The sequence below is a fragment of the Notolepis coatsorum genome, assembly GCF_963971535.1.
Source record: "Notolepis coatsorum genome assembly, chromosome: 9".
Classification (NCBI taxonomy): domain Eukaryota; kingdom Metazoa; phylum Chordata; class Actinopteri; order Aulopiformes; family Paralepididae; genus Notolepis; species Notolepis coatsorum.
Window position 1 is genome coordinate 39,620,534 of NC_140173.1, and position 20,000 is coordinate 39,640,533.

The 20,000-nt window shown below is 45.9% G+C and overlaps 1 protein-coding gene and 1 pseudogene across 2 annotated transcripts in view; both read right to left on the reverse strand.

Annotated features, from left to right (window-relative positions):
- Positions 1–1,906, reverse strand: part of LOC311234598 (cadherin-23-like) — a gene marked incomplete at both ends in the record, with an annotated part of 31,465 nt that extends 29,559 nt beyond the window's left edge. The window contains one exon of the mRNA XM_084321845.1: positions 1,885–1,906. Coding sequence (XP_084177971.1) covers positions 1,885–1,906 — 22 coding nt within the window. The remainder of the gene's footprint in view (positions 1–1,884) is intronic.
- A 301-nt stretch (positions 1,907–2,207) lies between these two features.
- Positions 2,208–20,000, reverse strand: part of LOC311234600 (cadherin-23-like) — a 34,721-nt pseudogene continuing 16,928 nt past the window's right edge. The window contains exons 6-9 of the transcript in view: positions 7,919–7,959; positions 4,522–4,582; positions 3,583–3,712; positions 2,208–2,354 (exon numbers count right to left, since the gene is read on the reverse strand). The product of the transcript in view is annotated as a cadherin-23-like (transcript). The remainder of the gene's footprint in view (positions 2,355–3,582; positions 3,713–4,521; positions 4,583–7,918; positions 7,960–20,000) is intronic.

The window sequence follows — 20,000 nt, forward strand, 5'->3', positions numbered from 1 at the left end:
TGTCTGATAAGGGGGGTGTCTGATAAGGGGGGGGGGTGTCTGATAAGGGTGTGTGTCTGATAAGGGGGGGGTGTCTGATAAGGGGGGGTGTCTGATAAGGGGGGGGGGGTCTGATAAGGGGGGGTGTCTGATAAGGGGGGGGGTCTGATAAGGGGGGGGGGGTCTGATAAGGGAGGGGGTCTGATAAGGGGGGGGGGGTCTGATAAGGGGGGGGGTCTGATAAGGGGGTGTCTGATAAGGGGGGTGTCTGATAAGGGGGGGGGGTCTGATAAGGGGGGGTGTCTGATAAGGGGGGGGTCTGATAAGGGGGGGTGTCTGATAAGGGGGGGTGTCTGATAAGGGGGTGTTGTAGGGGGGGGGGTCTGATAAGGGGGGTGTGTCTGATAAGGGGGGTGTGTCTGATAAGGGAGGGGGTCTGATAAGGGGGGGGGTGTCTGATAAGGGGGGGTGTCTGTTAAGGGGTTGTGTCTGATAAGGGGTGTGTGTCTGATAAGGGGGGGGGGGGTGGTCTGATAAGGGGTGTGTGTCTGATAAGGGGGGGTGTCTGATAAGGGGGTGTGTCTGATACGGGGGTGTGTCTGATAAGGGGTGTGTCTGATAAGGGGGGGTGTCTGATAAGGGGGGGGGGGTCTGATAAGGGGGTGTGTCTGATAAGGGGGGGTGTCTGATAAGGGGGGGGGGGGGTCTGATAAGGGGGGGGTGTCTGATAAGGGGGGTGTGTCTGATAAGGGGGGGGGGTGTCTGATAAGAGGGGGTGTCTGATAAGGGGGGGGTGTCTGATAAGGGGGTGTGTCTGATAAGGGGGGGGGTGTCTGATAAGAGGGGGTGTCTGATAAGGGGGGGTGTCTGATAAGGGGGGGGGGGGGGTCTGATAAGGGGGTGTGTCTGATAAGGGGGGGTGTCTGATAAGGGGGGGGTGTCTGATAAGAGGGGGTGTCTGATAAGGGGGGGTGTCTGATAAGAGGGGGGGGGGGTCTGATAAGAGGGGTGTCTGATAAGGGGGGGTGTCTGATAAGGGGGAGTGTCTGATAAGGGGGCATGTCTGATAAGGGGGGGTGTCTGATAAGGGGGAGTGTCTGATAAGGGGGGGGGGGGTGTCTGATAAGGGGGGTGGGTGTCTGATAAGGGGGGGGGGTGTCTGATAAGAGGGGGTGTCTGATAAGGGGGAGTGTCTGATAAGGGGGGGGTGTGTCTGATAAGAGGGGGTGTCTGATAAGGGGGAGTGTCTGATAAGGGGGGGGGGGTGTCTGATAAGGGGGGGTGGGTGTCTGATAAGGGGGGGGGTCTGATAAGGGGGGGTGGGTGTCTGATAAGGGGGGGTGTCTGATAAGGGGTGTGTCTGATAAGGGGGGGGTCTGATAAGGGGGGGGGGGGTCTGATAAGGGGGTGTGTCTGATAAGGGGGGGTGTCTGATAAGGGGGTGTGTCTGATAAGGGGGGGGAGTCTGATAAGGGGGGGGGTCTGATAAGGGGGGGGGTCTGATAAGGGGGGTGTCTGATAAGGGGGGGTGTCTGATAAGGGGGGTGTGTCTGATAAGGGTGTGTGTCTGATAAGGGGGGGGGTCTGATAAGGGGTGTGTGTCTGATAAGGGGGGGGTGTCTGTGATAAGGGGTGTGTGTCTGATAAGGGGGGGGGGGGGGTCTGATAAGGGGTGTGTGTCTGATTAGGCTTATTAGCTATGTGTGTTGTATTAATGTGTGTATGTGTTGGTGCCTATACATGTGTTCCGGGTCAATGCAACACAGAGTGTGTGTGTGTGTGTGTGTGTGTGTGTGTGTGTGTGTGTGTGTGTGTGTGTGTGTGTGTGTGTGTGTGTATATATATATTTATATATGTGTGTGTGTGTCTCACCTTGATAGGCCCCTCCCTCATGATCTGTCTCACCTTGATAGGCCCCCTCCCTCATGATCTGCCTCACCTTGATAGGCCCCTCCCTCTCACCTTGATAGGCCCCTCCCTCATGATCTGCCTCACCTTGATAGGCCCCTCCCTCTCACCTTGATAGGCCCCTCTCTCATGATCTGTCTCACCTTGATAGGCCCCTCCCTCTCACTTTGATAGGCCCCTCCCTCTCACCTTGATAGGCCTCTCCCTCTCACCTTGATAGGCCCCTCTCTCATGATCTGTCTCACCTTGATAGGCCCCTCCCTCTCACCTTGATAGGCCCCTCCCTCTCACCTTGATAGGCCCCTCTCTCATGATCTGTCTCACCTTGATAGGCCCCTCCCTCTCACCTTGATAGGCCCCTCCCTCATGATCTGGCCCAGCTTGGAGATGTTGTCGTATTCCTGAATGGCGGCTCTCAGGTAGCGGTCGTCCTCTGGTTTGGCTTGAGGCTCCCGGCCAAACGTACCCTGTATGTGTGAAGTTGATTATTGATTGATTGATTGATTGATTGATTGATTGATTGATTGATTGATTGATTGATTGATTGATTGATTGATTGTTGGTCATTAATGTAAGGTGTGTGTGTGTGGGGGGGGGGGGGGGGGGGGGGGGGGGCACTGCAATCCACTGGAGCAGGAAGTTAAGTGTCTTGCTCAAGGGCACAATGACAATGACAGGTGTGTGTGTTATATTATATACACACACACACACACATATACACACATATATACATACACACACACGCATACACACACACACACACACACACACACGCTCCCACAGTGTTGATAAATCCTGTGCTGTTTGGGTAATGGGGGAGACTAAGAGGGCAAAGCCACACAGGAAGTCATAAGCCATCACGTTACGATGATACCATCTAGCACCAACAGCTGATAGTAAACATTATTGACTTCTGTTTACTTTGCAGATAAAATAATGATCTGCTGTCTCTAATAAAAGTCCTTAATTAACAGGCCGTCTTAAAAGAATCCGTTTAGTTACGGTAGTAAATACATCTGTCATCAGATCCATCAGTCAGAGGCAGGTCAGTCCTAACATGAATACGTACAGGTCAGTGGTCTGAAGGTCCGTACTAGTGTAACAGAGGTGCCGCGTGTCTATCCACAGTCACGATGGACAGTGTAGTGAAGTGGCTGTGGACGTTAAGCGCTACTGCAAGTAAACTCACTGCCCAGAGGCATCCAGACCCATTAACAAGAAGTGAATTCACCTCTTGGTATAGCGGTCGGCGATGTCGCCCGCAGCGCGGGAGTCCGGGGTTCAACTCCCACTCAGGGCGAGTCAAATGAGAACGGTCTGTACTGACGTGAGTGTGCGCAGGGCTGTTAGAGGTCAGGGGTCAGAGGGTCAGTACTGACGTGAGTGTGCGCAGGGCTGTTAGAGGTCAGGGGTCAGAGGGTCAGTACTGACGTGAGTGCGCGCAGGGCTGTTAGAGGTCAGGGGTCAGAGGGTCACTACTGACGTGAGTGCGCGCAGGGCTGTTAGAGGTCAGGGGTCAGGGGTCAGAGGGTCAGTACTGACGTGAGTGCGCGCAGGGCTGTTAGAGGTCAGGGGTCAGAGGTCAGTACTGACGTGAGTGCGCGCAGGGCTGTTAGAGGTCAGGGGTCAGAGGTCAGTACTGACGTGAGTGCGCGCAGGGCTGTTAGAGGTCAGGGGTCAGAGGTCAGTACTGACGTGAGTGCGCGCAGGGCTGTTCCAGAGGTCCGTGATCTCGCTGAGGTTCTCCGGCAGGCCGTCCTCGTGCTCCGCCTGGGCCGCCAGCTCCAGATTGCGGCAGAAGGGATCCAGCCACACTGGGTTGGCCCTGCAGACACAGAGAACGCAGGGTCAACTATCTGTGGGCAGAGCCGGATCTGGTGAAGGCTATTCGCTTGATCAGAACCATATAACCATAAGAAACTCATTTGAGTGTCATTTTGAAATAAGACATCCAATAATGTGGGCATTATTGTTGTAACCTGAGACTCATTGGCCTTGGCTCGTCTTCTGTGAAGAACATATAAAAGAACACATGTTCATTGATGCACACTGTGCCCCTCCCTACACATATATATTACTCAACCTGAAATCTGCAAGCACTCTACGGACCTTTAAGGCCATGCTCAAAACCCACCTATTCGCCATAAACAATCCATGAGCTAGTTTCTGTAGTTTTTGTATTGTTGTATGTGTGGTGTATTATGTTTCTCTATCTGATTGGTTGGACTGCCTGTATTTTTTCAGTTTTTTGTATTGTTCCTGTCTTTTTTGTTTGTTTCTCTAAATGTATCATATCATATGTGGAAATTGCAGGTGAAAGTAAATAGGTAAAAAAGTTAACAAAAAGGTTCACTGTGTTCCTTCACTGTCTGCCTCCACCTTGTTTCATTTATATTGTTCAAGATAAACATGATTCATTCCATTCATGTGTTGATTATAATGGATTTTTTTTTGTCGTCAAATTTTATCACAAAATCAATAGCACTTTCATTGATAATGTGATAATAGCAGATCAGTATGTATCAACAGTGTATCCAAAACAGAAAAAGTAACATGGATTGAAACCATCTAACATCTACACACAGTATCCTGTATTATTAGCCAACAGAGTTATGAGCATGAATCACAACTCACCCTTCGAATGAGTATTTGTTTGTGTTGGGCATGTCTAGGATATCCATCAAGCCCTGGTTCCCTGGATAGAGAGAGAGAGAGAGAGAGAGAGAGAGAGAGAGAGAGAGAGAGAGAGAGAGAGAGAGAGAGAGAGAGAGGAAAAGGCACATCTAGTTTGAATAAAGCCTTGTATGTAAAGTGTACTGCATACTATGAAGTTGTTTTTTGAGCGTCGTTGTGATTATCTAGTTTACACACAACATGTAGGCAAGAGTAAAGACCCTAACCCTATCAAAACAGCAGTCAGTGTATATTTTCATCACTACGTTTGTTTACCGATGTTACTAAATCCAGATTGAACACTGCCATTGGAAAGAGGAGCTTTTTCCCTATCCATAGATGTATGACTTGGCCATAATAAGGTCATTTATAGTTCATAATTAAATTTTGAATGTATAATTCAAATGGATTATAATTTAGTACTGTATCTACAAATCCTTCTGTTTAATCATCTTCCCTTTATTCATTTGCTTAGATCTTTTGTACACTTGATCTCAAGAATGTGCTGAATGAGCTCAGTGAGCGAGGTTGAAGGTTGCACAATTGTAACATGGTGTTATTCACCGGCAAAGATGCAAAAAAAAATCATAATTTATATTCTCCTATAATATAGGAGATTAATTCTCCTATTCATCACAATTCACTCAAGCCTAGTAACAGACAAAATATTTCTGGTCCATAGATGTTCCTAGATACCAAGAACATGCTAATGGACCTTGTAGAAGTGGAGCAATCTTCCATTTACTTGGGCATGTACTTTTAGGCGAAACTTCTGAAAATAAGGCTACAGCTAACTCGCCAAAATGATCACAGCAGCTCAAAAGCCCAGTTTCTCTAAAAAAACAACAGGGCTTTTGAGGTGATGAAGTCACTGCGCCCAGGCAGCAGTGGTTCGGCAAAAAAAAATTCAGTATATATCTGCTTAGAAAATGAAAATTCCTATTTTCCTATCTATTTTAATTTTAAAAACTGGGCTGTCATGATTGTTAGTATTATGTCGGTAATAGCCCTGTGATTTATAGTGGATTTCTACTGTAAATGTTTGTATGCCATGTCAAAAAAATTTTAAAATAAAAATTTGTTCACAAAAAAAAAGATAATGAAAATTCTGGGGCGCTCTAGTAGCACACCATGTAACGCGCTGCGTCACGAAACGGCCGACCCGGGTTCGACTCCCGGACCCGGTGTCCTTTGCCGAATGTCTTCCCCTGCTCTGTCTCCCATTTCCTCCTCTCCCTCTCTCTCTACCGGACGCGTGTTACTTTTTAACAGCGGAGCAGTGCAAGAATGTGACAATTTGACCATGTGACCGCGGCAACGCGGGAGAGCGGCAGTGCGGAAATAGGCTGTCTATTGCCATTCTCTAAGCTCCTTAACAGCGCCTAAACTTAACCGTTCTAACCTTAACCAACTCCGAAACAATGCCTAACCTTAACCTTAACCATGCCTAACCTTAACCTTAACCATAGAAAGAATATTGCCATTCTCTAAGACAAACTCTAACCTTAACCAGCTCCTTAACAGCGCCTAAACTTAACCGTTCTAACCTTAACCAACTCCGAAACAATGCCTAACCTTAACCGGCGAAAGAATACACGTTAAAAAAAAAAAAACTTTAAAAAATTTGATGGGATTCGAACTTGTCAACAACGGACCGCAGGACCGCTGCGTTGCCAGGTGAGCTGAGCGCCGAATGAAAATCATGGCGGATTAGGGCGGTTACATAATGCCGCTAGCTCTGCCGCTCCGCTCTGCGGCTGCCGCGCCTGCCGCGGGGCGTGTCGCAGCCAATCAGGGAAAACGCGGAAGCAACGGCAGCACTGCTCCGCTGTTATTAAGCAATAAGCCTACCGGACTCCCCGGTAGTACAAAACCAATATAAATCTACAAAAACATATTTAAAGAAAGAAAATGTCTAATTTCTTATTTATCTTTCTCCACGTGGTAAATACACAGGTCACAACATGTTTACAGGAACGTTTTGGAGTTGTATTTGGAGTGTATTTCGTGACTGTTGGGAACTAGGCTACATTGGCACACCTACTTCCAACACATGCTAAAAATGTGCTAATAGCAACATGTATCAACACTTGTTACAACTGTTCAAACTCACTAATTTACTTTCTCATCTCATCTCCTCTCAATCTCCTCTCCTTATCTTATCTTACTGTAACGTATCTCTTCTTAACTTATTTCATCCCAATCTACCTTATCTTAACATATCTCATCTCAATATACCTTATCTTAACTTATCTCATCTCAATCTATTTGATCTCATGTTAATTGATCTCATCTCAGTCTACCTTATTGTATTCAATCTCAATCTACTTTATTTAATTTATTCTCAATTTACCTTACCTTATTCAATCTCAATTGACCGTATCTTAATTTATGGAATGGAAGCGGATACGGACCACTAGCCTAGCTTAAAGCTCTTAAAAAGAGAGGTGTTTTTAGCAAACAGCTATGCTAGCTGGTCCATTCATTTCAATTAATTTGTGCTAAGCTAGGCTAGCTTGCAGCCGGATAGCTTTCTACGGATTGCACAGAGGAAATTGGTATCTCTCTTCTTGCCTTCTGGAGAAGATGGTAAGCGCATTTGCCATAATGTTGCCGTGTTCCTTTAACCCGTTCACTACCACACTGCCAAACCCTTTCACTGCGACAATACAGAAGATTAACCCTTTCACTGCCACACGACAAAAGGGTTAACCCTTTCCCTAACAACTACAGAAGGTTAACCCTTTACTATCACACTACAGACGGTTAACCCTTTACTATCACACTACAGAAGGTTAACCCTTTACTATCACACTACAGACGGTTAACCCTTTACTATCACACTACAGACGGTTAACCCTTTGTCATGTGGCAGTGAAAGGGTTAACCCTCTGCATTGTGGTAGTGAAAGGTTAACCATCTGTAGTGTGGTAGTGAAAGGTTAACCGTGTGGTAGTGAAAGGGTTAACCCTCTGCATTGTGGTAGTGAAAGGTTAACCATCTGTAGTGTGGTAGTGAAAGGTTAACCGTCTGTAGTGTGGTAGTGAAAGGTTAACCGTCTGTAGTGTGGTAGTGAAAGGTTAACCCTCTGCATTGTGGTAGTGAAAGGTTAACCGTCTGTAGTGTGGTAGTGAAAGGTTAACTGTCTGTAGTGTGGTAGTGAAAGGTTAACCATCTGTAGTGTGGTAGTGAAAGGTTAACCGTCTGTAGTGTGGTAGTGAAAGGTTAACCGTCTGTAGTGTGGTAGTGAAAGGTTAACCGTCTGTAATGTGGTAGTGAAAGGTTAACCTTCTGTATTGTGGTAGTGAAAGGGTTAAAGCCATATCTTGTTAACATGCCATGTCCCGCCCCCTCTCACCTGACGAGCCTGCCACGATGGCTTTCAGCTTCCTCTTGTGCCTGTCACACACAGGAAACACAACAGTCAGAACCAGATCAACATGTTTACACGGCTGAGCGTAACACAAATACTGCAAACTCATATCACTCCTTTCAGGTGACATCTTTCAACTCCAGCTCTGGGCCTTTCTGTTCATTTGCATGTTTAGGTTTCACGTGGAGCCTAACCCTTTCACTGCCTCACTACCAATACGGTTAACCCTTTCACTGCGACAATACGCAGAAGGTTAACCATTTCACTGCCACAAAACAGCCTGTTACCCCTTTCACTGCCACACGACAGTGATAGTAAAGGGTTAACCTTCTGTCGTGTGGCAGTGAAAGGGTTAATGACTCTACATGAAAGAACATCACTGCTTTAATCAGGATGAGTCACACCCAGGAAACTCATTCAAAACTAATTTTATATACTGAAACATACTGAATGTAATATAATTAATTTCATTACCCTCAGTATGTTTTTATCATATCATAACACTCAGTATGTTCTTATCATGTTATTACATTCTGTATGTTTTTATCATCATGGTAAAAACATACTCAGTGTAATGATATGATCAAAAAGATACTGGGTGTTATGATATGATAAAAACATACTGGGTTTTATGATGATATGATAAAAACATACTGGGTGTTATGATGATAACACTGATGTTATGATGATGATAATGATGATATGATGATAATGACATGATAAAAACCTACTGAGTGTAATGACGTGATATAAACATACTCAGTGTAATGACATGATAAAAACATACTCAGTGTAATGATATGATAAAAACATACTCAGTGTAATGACGTGATAAAAACATACTCAGTGTAATGACATGATAAAAACATACTCAGTGTAATGATATGATAAAAACCTACTGAGTGTAATGACGTGATAAAAACATACTCAGTGTAATGACATGATAAAAACATACTCAGTGTAATGATATGATAAAAACATACTCAGTGTAATGACATGATAAAAACATAATCAGTGTAATGATATGATAAAAACATACTCAGTGTAATGACGTGATAAAAACATACTCAGTGTAATGACGTGATAAAAACATACTCAGTGTAATGACATGATAAAAACATACTCAGTGTAATGATATGATAAAAACATACTCAGTGTAATGACATGATAAAAACATAATCAGTGTAATGATATGATAAAAACATACTCAGTGTAATGACGTGATAAAAACATACTCAGTGTAATGACATGATAAAAACATACTCAGTGTAATGACATGATAAAAACATACTCAGTGTAATGATGTGATAAAAACATACTCAGTGTAATGACGTGATAAAAACATACTCAGTGTAATGACATGATAAAAACATACTCAGTGTAATGACGTGATAAAAACATAGTCAGTGTAATGATATGATAAAAACATATTGAGTGTAATGACATGATAAAAACATACTCAGTGTAATGACATGATAAAAACATACTCAGTGTAATGATATGATAAAAACATACTGAGTGTAATGACATGATAAAAACATACTCAGTGTAATGACATGATAAAAACACACTCAGTGTAATGATATGATAAAAACATACTCAGTGTAGTGACATGATAAAAACATACTCAGTGTAATGACATGATAAAAACATACTGAGTGTAATGACGTGATAAAACACACTCAGTGTAATGATATGATAAAAACATACTCAGTGTAATGATATGATAAAAACATACTCAGTGTAATGACATGATAAAAACATACTCAGTGTAATGATATGATAAAAACATACTCAGTGTAATGACATGATAAAAACATACTCAGTGTAATGCTATGATAAAAACATACTCAGTGTAATGACATGATAAAAACATATTGAGTGTAATGACATGATAAAAACATACTCAGTGTAATGATGTGATACAAACATACTCAGTGTAATAACGTGATAAAAACATACTCAGTGTAATGATATGATAAAAACATATTGAGTGTAATGACATGATAAAAACATACTCAGTGTAATGACATGATAAAAACATACTCAGTGTAATGATATGATAAAAACATACTGAGTGTAATGACATGATAAAAACATACTCAGTGTAATGACATGATAAAAACACACTCAGTGTAATGATATGATAAAAACATACTCAGTGTAATGATATGATAAAAACATACTCAGTGTAATGACATGATAAAAACATACTCAGTGTAATGATATGATAAAAACATACTCAGTGTAATGACGTGATAAAAACATACTCAGTGTAATGACATGATAAAAACATACTCAGTGTAATGACATGATAAAAACATACTCAGTGTAATGACGTGATAAAAACATACTCAGTGTAATGACGTGATAAAAACATACTCAGTGTAATGACATGATAAAAACATACTCAGTGTAATGACGTGATAAAAACATAGTCAGTGTAATGATGTGATACAAACATACTCAGTGTAATAACGTGATAAAAACATACTCAGTGTAATGATATGATAAAAACATATTGAGTGTAATGACATGATAAAAACATACTCAGTGTAATGACATGATAAAAACATACTCAGTGTAATGATATGATAAAAACATACTGAGTGTAATGACATGATAAAAACATACTCAGTGTAATGACATGATAAAAACACACTCAGTGTAATGATATGATAAAAACATACTCAGTGTAATGATATGATAAAAACATACTCAGTGTAATGACATGATAAAAACATACTCAGTGTAATTATATGATAAAAACATACTCAGTGTAATGACATGATAAAAACATACTCAGTGTAATGCTATGATAAAAACATACTCAGCGTAATGACATGATAAAAACATATTGAGTGTAATGACATGATAAAAACATACTCAGTGTAATGACATGATAAAAACATACTCAGTGTAATGATATGATAAAAACATACTCAGTGTAATGACATGATAAAAACATACTCAGTGTAATGCTATGATAAAAACATATTGAGTGTAATGACATGATAAAAACATATTGAGTGTAATGACATGATAAAACACACTCAGTGTATTATGACATACACAACATACATGACATTTATGGCATAGGGACATATAGGTATTTAGTACTGATACATTTGTGACATAAACGGTATTCAAATATACAGTACTGTTACCCCTAGCTTTGGGTAGGGCGTTCCACATTGTTGTGGCATAATTGCGAAACGTGTTTAGTCCCTTGTTTGAGCCGAATCTGGGTTTTACATGATTTGTTGAGCTTCCTCTGGTGTAGTGGTTGTGGTATTCACTGACCTTTGGGAAGTATTTTGACATGTACATGGGTACCCCGGTCGTATAGTGTATCTTGTAGACCAGGCCCATTGCAAGTTGCTGTACTCTGTCGTCTACTCTAAGCCATCCTAGGTTGTCAAAGTGGGCAGGGGTGAGGTGGGTTCAGGTCAAGTAGTAGTCTGACCAGTTTGTTTTGTGATGTTTGTAATTTTGTTTTAAGCGCCTTTGAGGTGCTTTGGTACCACGAGGTGCACGCATAGTCGTAGTACCCTTGAATTATAATGGTTATAATGAAACGCTCCGGCGACATCAAGGCTGTTCCTTCAACCGGCGCACTTCTTATTATATCGACTCGGGACAACATTTGTTTGTGTCAGATTTGTGTTTGTATCTAGACCACATTGCGCAGCTTAGCAGAGTTCGGTGATGTGAATGGAAACTGTCAAGTTGATCAACCGATTTTGAATACTATCTGGGGCATGGGACTCGGGAGCAATCTTTTTTTTTTATCTTTTTTTTTAAATAACTAAATAGTTACTTTTCACAGTAACTCATTACTTTTGGGTGTAAGTAACTAGTACAGTAACGAAGTTACTTTGAAATGAAGTAACTAGTAAAGTAACTGAGTTACTATTTTTCAGTAACTAGCACAACACTGGTAATGACATGATAAAAACATACTCAGTGTAATGACATGATAAAAACAAACTCAGTGTGATGACATGATAAAAACATACTCAGTGTAATGATATGATAAAAACATATTGAGTGTAATGACATGATAAAAACATACTCAGTGTAATGACATGATAAAAACATATTGAGTGTAATGACATGATAAAACACACTTAGTGTAATGACATGATAAAAACATATTGAGTGTAATGACATGATAAAACATACTCAGTGTAATGCTGTGATAAAAACACACTCAGTGTAATGACATGATAAAAACATATTGAGTGTAATGACATGATAAAACATATTGAGTGTAATGACATGATAAAAACATACTCAGTGTAATGACATGATAAAAACACACTCAGTGTAATGACATGATAAAAACATACTCAGTGTAATGACATGATAAAAACATACTCAGTGTAATGACATGATAAAAACATACTCAGTGTAATGACATGATAAAAACATACTCAGTGTAATGACATGATAAAAACATACTCAGTGTAATGACATGATAAAATCATACTCATTGTAATTGTTACAAAGGGTCAGATTAAACCGAATATATATATTTATTGCTTGAGATCCCTTGTATAATATTTGTATATCGTTTGATATCCCTTGTATATTATTTGTATATATACACGGAATATCCCTTTACCTGGGTACAAACCAGAGTAATATTCGCTCTCCTATTGGACAGCGACCCCTAGGCGCCAACGACCAAGCCCCCAACGGCAAGTTCAAAGACAACTCCGGGCATGTCTCAACATGTCCAGAGTCTGCGCAGTAATACGAGACAGAACTGAGGTTGGCACTAGATAATTCACCTTACGTATAAATACGGCGCAGGTGGAAACAGCAGCAATTCGTTCATTACTAGTAAAGCCTTCACCACGAGACAACGTGCAGTGAAGTGAGCAACTTTGCCTCTAAATAGAGCCTTGAGAACCGCGTGCGAATAGATTGCTAAAGTGTCAGAGTTTAACGCAGTAACGTTGAGTTCGACTTATTCTAATGTGAAGTAATAGTCTATCATTTATAGTGTATCGTGCGGCTACAGTTCTTCAGTGACCAGCATTACCACCGGTTCGTCGTGTATATAGCTAGTGCACTTATCCAGGCTGGGCGGCCTAAACTCGTGCCCCTACCCGAGGAGTCCTAGACGAGAACCGTTGGATATGTACACCGGAGAACCTACACCGGCGACTGCAGAACCATTTCTGGTTGGATTATATTGCTTTGGGACCGTGACTGCTGGAGCAGAGAACCGTCGACCCCACTGTCGTTTGGGATCTACCCCCCGTGAGGATCATCACTCGAGCCCGCCTCTAGGAAGAGGCTGGCTAGCTGTCTTCCATGCTGTCGAGCATACTGGATTATAGCTGTTGCTTTGTCTACTGATCAAGGGAGTACATGCACTGGCTCCTGTATCTGGAGCCTCGTTATTCCTCGTTGACCCAGACTTTGTACCCGAACATTCCTCTACCCCTGCCGGCCTTACACCCGGAGGGAACCCCCCAGTGTCTCCAGCTGGTACTAGTGTGCCCTATGTAATTGCTATACCACAAGTGGCGTCAGTTTAGACCCATCCTAGTATTCATACTATTCTCATTGACTTACGCTCTTGACTTACTTTACGTGTGTTCTTCGCCATACAAGCGCAAGCCTAATTCTCAATCTGTAACCTAACGTTGCTTAATAATAATAAATACCCTTCAAATAGTACTTTATGTGTCAATGCCGTATTCTTGTGTGGGTGTTCACCATATATATTCATGTACTGTATGGCCAGTAATTAAAGTACATAACTAGTAGTGGTTTAATATATCATACTCTTTAATACAGTCAGGGAATTGTACCCCTCAGTTACAATTGGTCCTTCGAGCCGGATGGTATCAGTGTAATATCTAATATAATATTGATATTAACCATGGCCAGCGGTGAACACTCCCCAAGCGGCTCTCCCAAGCTAGAACGCCTGCAGCGCAAACGTCAGCCACCTCCCTATCTGGAGAAATACGCTGTCGTTCTAATATCTAGCTTTAAACAGACGTTAAATGCGGATAAAGCGGATAATCAAAGCATGTCAAATCCTACCGACCAGGCGACCCTGCCAGTAGAGACCCCAGTGGGTTCTAACGAAACTGACCAAGCTCACGGGGGGGACCAGGGGGGACATGACATGACTATACCCCCAGACAACGTCAACGGGATAGTCCCCGGAGAGCTCCAGGATAAAGAAAGCGCTCCAGGGACAGAACCCGACACACCACCAGAAGAGAAGCGCGCCCAGGAGATGGACCTCGGGGCGCGCCAGGAGAACAGATCTCCAACGAGCACTGTCAGAAGCCGATCACCTCCGTCAGTATCATCCCCCAGCGAGGCGGACCAGATACTGGCACAAGCCTTCATCGCCACCCTGACAGCCTCCACCGAACGCGATCGACTTCAGGGTGAACGCGATCAACTTCAAGCACAGACGCTTAGTGAGCGCGAACATTCTTCCATGGAACAAGAGCGCCTCCGGGCGCAACAATTAAGTGAGCGCGAACACTCTACCATGGAAAGAGAGCGCCTTCAGGCTCAACAGACGAGCGAGCGCGAACAGTCTGCAGACCAACGAGAGCGCCTTCACGCGCAACTCCAAGCGCAAGCCCTTAGTGAACGCGAACACTCTGCAACCGAGCGAGAGCGCTTCCAGGCGCAACAAAGGAGTGAAGACGACCGCATAAGACTGGAGACCAGACGCCTTCAGACGGAAGAGAACATTGAAAGAGGCCGCGCCGATGCACAGCGCGCCGCCGCCAATGCACAGCGCGACGCCGCCAATGCACAGCGCGATGCCGCCCATGCCCAGCGCGAAGCAGAGCGCGACGCCGCCCACGCCCAGCGCGAAGCAGAGCGCGACCGGCTGCAGGCGCAGATGATAGAACAATTGATTGCCAGGGCGACACCCCCTCTCTCCGCACGGAGCTCCAGGACATCATCACGACAAGGGTCTAGGGCACCTTCCCCTACCCGACCAAGTGACCCGGAACCCGGCCAACAGAAGGATCCTATCTACGTCTCCGAACCCCCTCCCCGACCGGTCCATACGAGACCCAGCAACCGGGAAGAACCGGCCTACGCCGCCGAGAGACTGAATAGAAGACTTCAGGACCTAGAAGAGGAAGAGGAAGAGGAGGAAAGTCAAGCCCACCAGCAGCAACGTACTCAGGACCAGGAGGCCCAGTACAGCCCAGACTTCAGCCCCGAGTCACTGCGCTACAAACCCCCGACCCGACTCACGGGTGAGTTTGACGCACAGTCAGCACCGAGGAACAGCACCTGGGTACCAGGCCTCTGGTACCCACCAAGTACCAGCCCACGACAACACGTACGGGGAGACTCGCCCAGGAGGCCTCTTCCCCTACACTCACCAATGTGCCAGCCATCCATGGCATCGTACCTTGGCACACCAACGTTCCCAGACTTTACGCACGAGGACAGAGCACAGTACACGGAATTACGGATGTGCTTGGAGACTATGATGTCCGACGTCCCTGATGAGTCGTACAAATATGCCATCCTCCTCAAGCATCTCAAGGTGCCCAGAGCGCATAATATAGCGCTGGCATATTCCAACTCAAGCACCCCATACTCCGCGGCTCTAGTGGCCCTCGACCAGCGTTATGGACGCATATGGGACTACGTGATACAAGAAATAAGAAATATCGACCGCCTCCCCCCAGCCAAAGACAATAGAGCATTGGATGACCTCTCTATCAAGGTACAATCCCTGGTAGGGATGCTGGGGTCCCAAAAGGAGAAAGGGAGACATGTACTATATGCTAACTCTAATGTGGAACGAATACTAGAGAAGCTCCCTCCAGCCCGCCAAGAGCGCTTTCAGCGGCAGAGAGACCACCGTGATCCCGATGGTCCCGAGCCATCCCTCCTAGACCTGGCCGCCTTCCTCGCGAGGGAAGTCAGCAGCCTATGACTGGATACGTTCGTGTGGAGTGGACCAAGCCCAAGAGATGGACCTCGGAGATCTAATGATAACCGCCGGTCGGTGACCGTTATGCACCAAGCCGAGTCAGTACCGCAGCACAAGAACCACAGCACCCCCCCCGACGAAAGAGAAGTGGAAGATTGTATGCCAGTACTGTGAAAAGGAACATTGGCTGTCTCAATGTGACACTTTCAAGAAGATGACCGCTGACGAGGTGAGTCAGTGGATCAAAGCTAACCGCCGCTGCTTCCGCTGCACGCGCAGCCATATGGCAGCCGAGTGCCGTTTAAAGAAGAAATGCAGCAAGTGCGACGGCGCACACTTGGATGTCTTACATGACAGCAACAAGAAGAAACTCGTACCCCCAAACAGCTCGAGAGTGAACGTCATGTATATCGACCCCGCCAGCAGCGGGAGCTCCCGAGTGCTCTTGAAAGTGGTCCGAGTGATTTTAAGCTACGAGGACAAGGTCATGGACACTTACGCCGTCCTGGACGATGGGTCAGAAAAGACTCTCCTCCTCGCATCCGCCGCAGCCCGGCTGGGTCTGCGGGGGAGCGAAGAAACAATGACAATCCGTACTATAAGAAGAGACCTGAAGACCATAAAGGGTGAAAATGTCTCCTTCACGATAGCAGCAGTCGGGCAGCCCGAGAAGCAGTATAGGATTACTAACGCCTTCACCAGCCAAGACATAGGCCTGTCACAGTACACCTACCCCATCCCCAAGCCGATGGAAAAATACGTGCACCTACGTCAACTACCTATACCGCTCATCGACGGCGCCACCCCGACCCTGCTCATAGGATCCGACCACGCACACCTCATCGTCCCAACGGACCGGGTCCACATCGGGCCCAGAGGCTGTCCAGCAGCGGTCGAGACCCGTCTAGGGTGGACACTACAAGGCCCCCTCTCCGGGTCTTCCAACCGACCAGCAGCCACTCGCTGCCTCCACTCAAGAATAAAAGAAGAAGACACCACCCTCTTACAGCACGTCGAGAGGCTATGGACATTAGACGCGATGCCCTTTAAGAATGAAAAGAAACTCGTTCGATCAAAGGAAGACACTTATGCCATAACCCTCCTCGAGCAGAGGACAAAGAGAGTCGAGGTCAATGGAGTGATGAGATACGCAACTCCAATCTTGAGGCGAGAGGGTATGCCCACCCTCCACGCCTCAAAAGAAGCGACGGAGCGATATCTACTGAACACCGAGCGGCGTCTAGCCAAAGACCCCACTCAAGCCACTGTGTACTGCGCTGAGATTGACAAGCTAATCACAGCGGGACACATAAAGAAAATTGACATTCAAGAGGCCGACCAGACGACCGAATCATGGTACGTGCCCCACCACAAGGTCCACCACAACGGCAAGGATCGTATTGTGTTCAACTGCAGCTACCAGATCGGACTACAGAATCTGAATAAAGAACTCTTGCCCGGCCCAACACTCGGCCCCTCTCTACTAGGCGTGTTGCTACGTTTCCGCCAAAACAAGGTGGCCATCAGCGGCGACATCAAAGGGATGTTCCTGCAGGTGAGACTAGTGGAAGAGGACAAGCCCTTGCTGCGGTTCTTATGGAGAGAGAGGATCGGGGATGAGCAACCATCCATCTACCAATGGGAGGTCCTCCCTTTCGGAACCACATGCAGCCCATGCTGTGCTACGTTCGCACTGCAAAAACATGTCGCAGAGGACCCAGCAGCTGACGAGGAGGTCAGACAAAGTGTAGAGAGGAGTTTCTACGTGGACAACTGTCTGCAAAGCGTCTCGACGCCAGAAGAAGCCGAAGCCCTCCTACTCAAGCTCCGCGCCTCACTGATCAAAGGCGGCTTTGATCTCCGGCAGTGGGCCAGCAGCGACCCTCAGGTACTTCGCAGCCTCTCCCCAGAGACAAAGGCAGCAAGCAGCGAGACCTGGATGGCGACCATCCCAGGTGAAGCCCAAGAAATTACATTAGGACTAGTCTGGCGCTTCAAAACAGACTTGCTCCATTACAGATACACACCCCTGACCACGGAGCAGGGAAGGTCGACCTCTCTACCGACCACCAGACGGAGTGTATACAGAACACTCGCAAGGCAATATGACCCGCTGGGGTGTATCCTACCTTACACCACCAGGGCGAAAATGATTGTACGAGAGCTGTGGGACAAGGAACAGGGCTGGGACGACCCCATACCCGACCACCTCGCTTCCACCTGGAGAGAGTGGGAGAAAGAACTCAACTCGCTCCAAAATGTGAACATACGCCGAAGCTACTTCCCACCCACAGTGCAGCTGGAGACGTGCCAGATGGACCTGCACGTCTTCAGCGACGCCTCAGAAGTAGCCTACGGCTCGGTGGCTTACTTGCGGGCCCGAGAGGAGGGAGGAGAAATACACACAGCCTTCATCCTGGCTTGCTCAAGGATAGCCCCCCGCAAGCAACAATCGATCCCGCGTCTAGAGCTCTGCGCAGCCCTAGTAGGCGTGCAACTCGCCACGTTAATCCAACGTGAACTCACCATCCCGGTGCAAAGAACAATCCTGTGGTCAGACTCCATGACCGTACTCACATGGATCCAGTCCGATTCGTGTAGATACAAGGTCTTCGTGGGAGTCAGAATCACAGAGATCCAAGACTTAACAGAATCAGCATGCTGGAGGTACGTGGACACGAAACAGAACCCAGCAGATGTCATCACACGGGGGATGTCCCTAGATGACCTCACACGTCACAATATCTACAGTGACGGTCCTGAGTTCCTCAAGCTCCCGGAAGAAGAGTGGCCTAACCCCACCCCACGGGAGGCTAGTCAAGAGGAGGCAGAGATCAAGAAATCTATGTTCCGTGGGTTGACGCACACACCGGTCCCCACCGACCCTAACATAGACGACTGCCCCACCCTTGAGAGTGCGCAGTTAAAGACATTCCTGTGGCACCACCCTGAGGTTCCCTCCACTACTGACATTAATGCAGCTAACTACGAAGAAGCAGAACTCCTTCTGCTACAGCGAGCCCAAAGAGACTCGTTCCCCGACGAGCTAGACTGTCTGCAGGGATCAAAGCCAGTCCCGTCAGACAGCAGACTGCTCCACTTGGCCCCTGAGCGCGACGCCCATGACCTCATCAGAGTGGGTGGTCGTCTGAGACGAGCCCCGGACTTAACGGATGACGTCAAGTTTCCTATAGTCCTCAACAGCCGACACAAGGTCACCGAGCTCATCATAAAGAAATACGACGAGGATGTGCACCACGCTGGGGCAGAGAGAGTCTTCGCTGAGATCCGATGTCGCTATTGGATACTGAATGGAAGAGAAGCAGTACGACGCTTCCAGCGGACTCGACCAGACCACCAGTGGCGAGCACAGCCCAGTATACCCAGGAGGGCCGACCTGCCTCACCGCTACACCCGACCCGTGGCGAGGCTGATAGAGTTGCCAAGGCTCCCTGACTCCCTTGATGACGATCATGACCCACTGACTTTGTAGATTGCCCTTCTCCCCACAACAGACATTGAGTAGTTGACAAGACGATTAATCTGTCTTTGCTTTATCTAATTAGGTGCGGACTAATTAGGAGGCGGCTGTTACAAAGGGTCAGATTAAACCGAATATATATATTTATTGCTTGAGATCCCTTGTATAATATTTGTATATCGTTTGATATCCCTTGTATATTATTTGTATATATACACGGAATATCCCTTTACCTGGGTACAAACCAGAGTAATATTCGCTCTCCTATTGGACAGCGACCCCTAGGCGCCAACGACCAAGCCCCCAACGGCAAGTTCAAAGGCAACTCCGGGCATGTCTCAACATGTCCAGAGTCTGCGCAGTAATACGAGACAGAACTGAGGTTGGCACTAGATAATTCACCTTACGTATAAATACGGCGCAGGTGGAAACAGCAGCAATTCGTTCATTACTAGTAAAGCCTTCACCACGAGACAACGTGCAGTGAAGTGAGCAACTTTGCCTCTAAATAGAGCCTTGAGAACCGCGTGCGAATAGATTGCTAAAGTGTCAGAGTCACTATTATCATTGACTTACGCTCTTGACTTACTTTACGTGTGTTCTTCGCCATACAAGCGCGAGCCTAATTCTCAATCTGT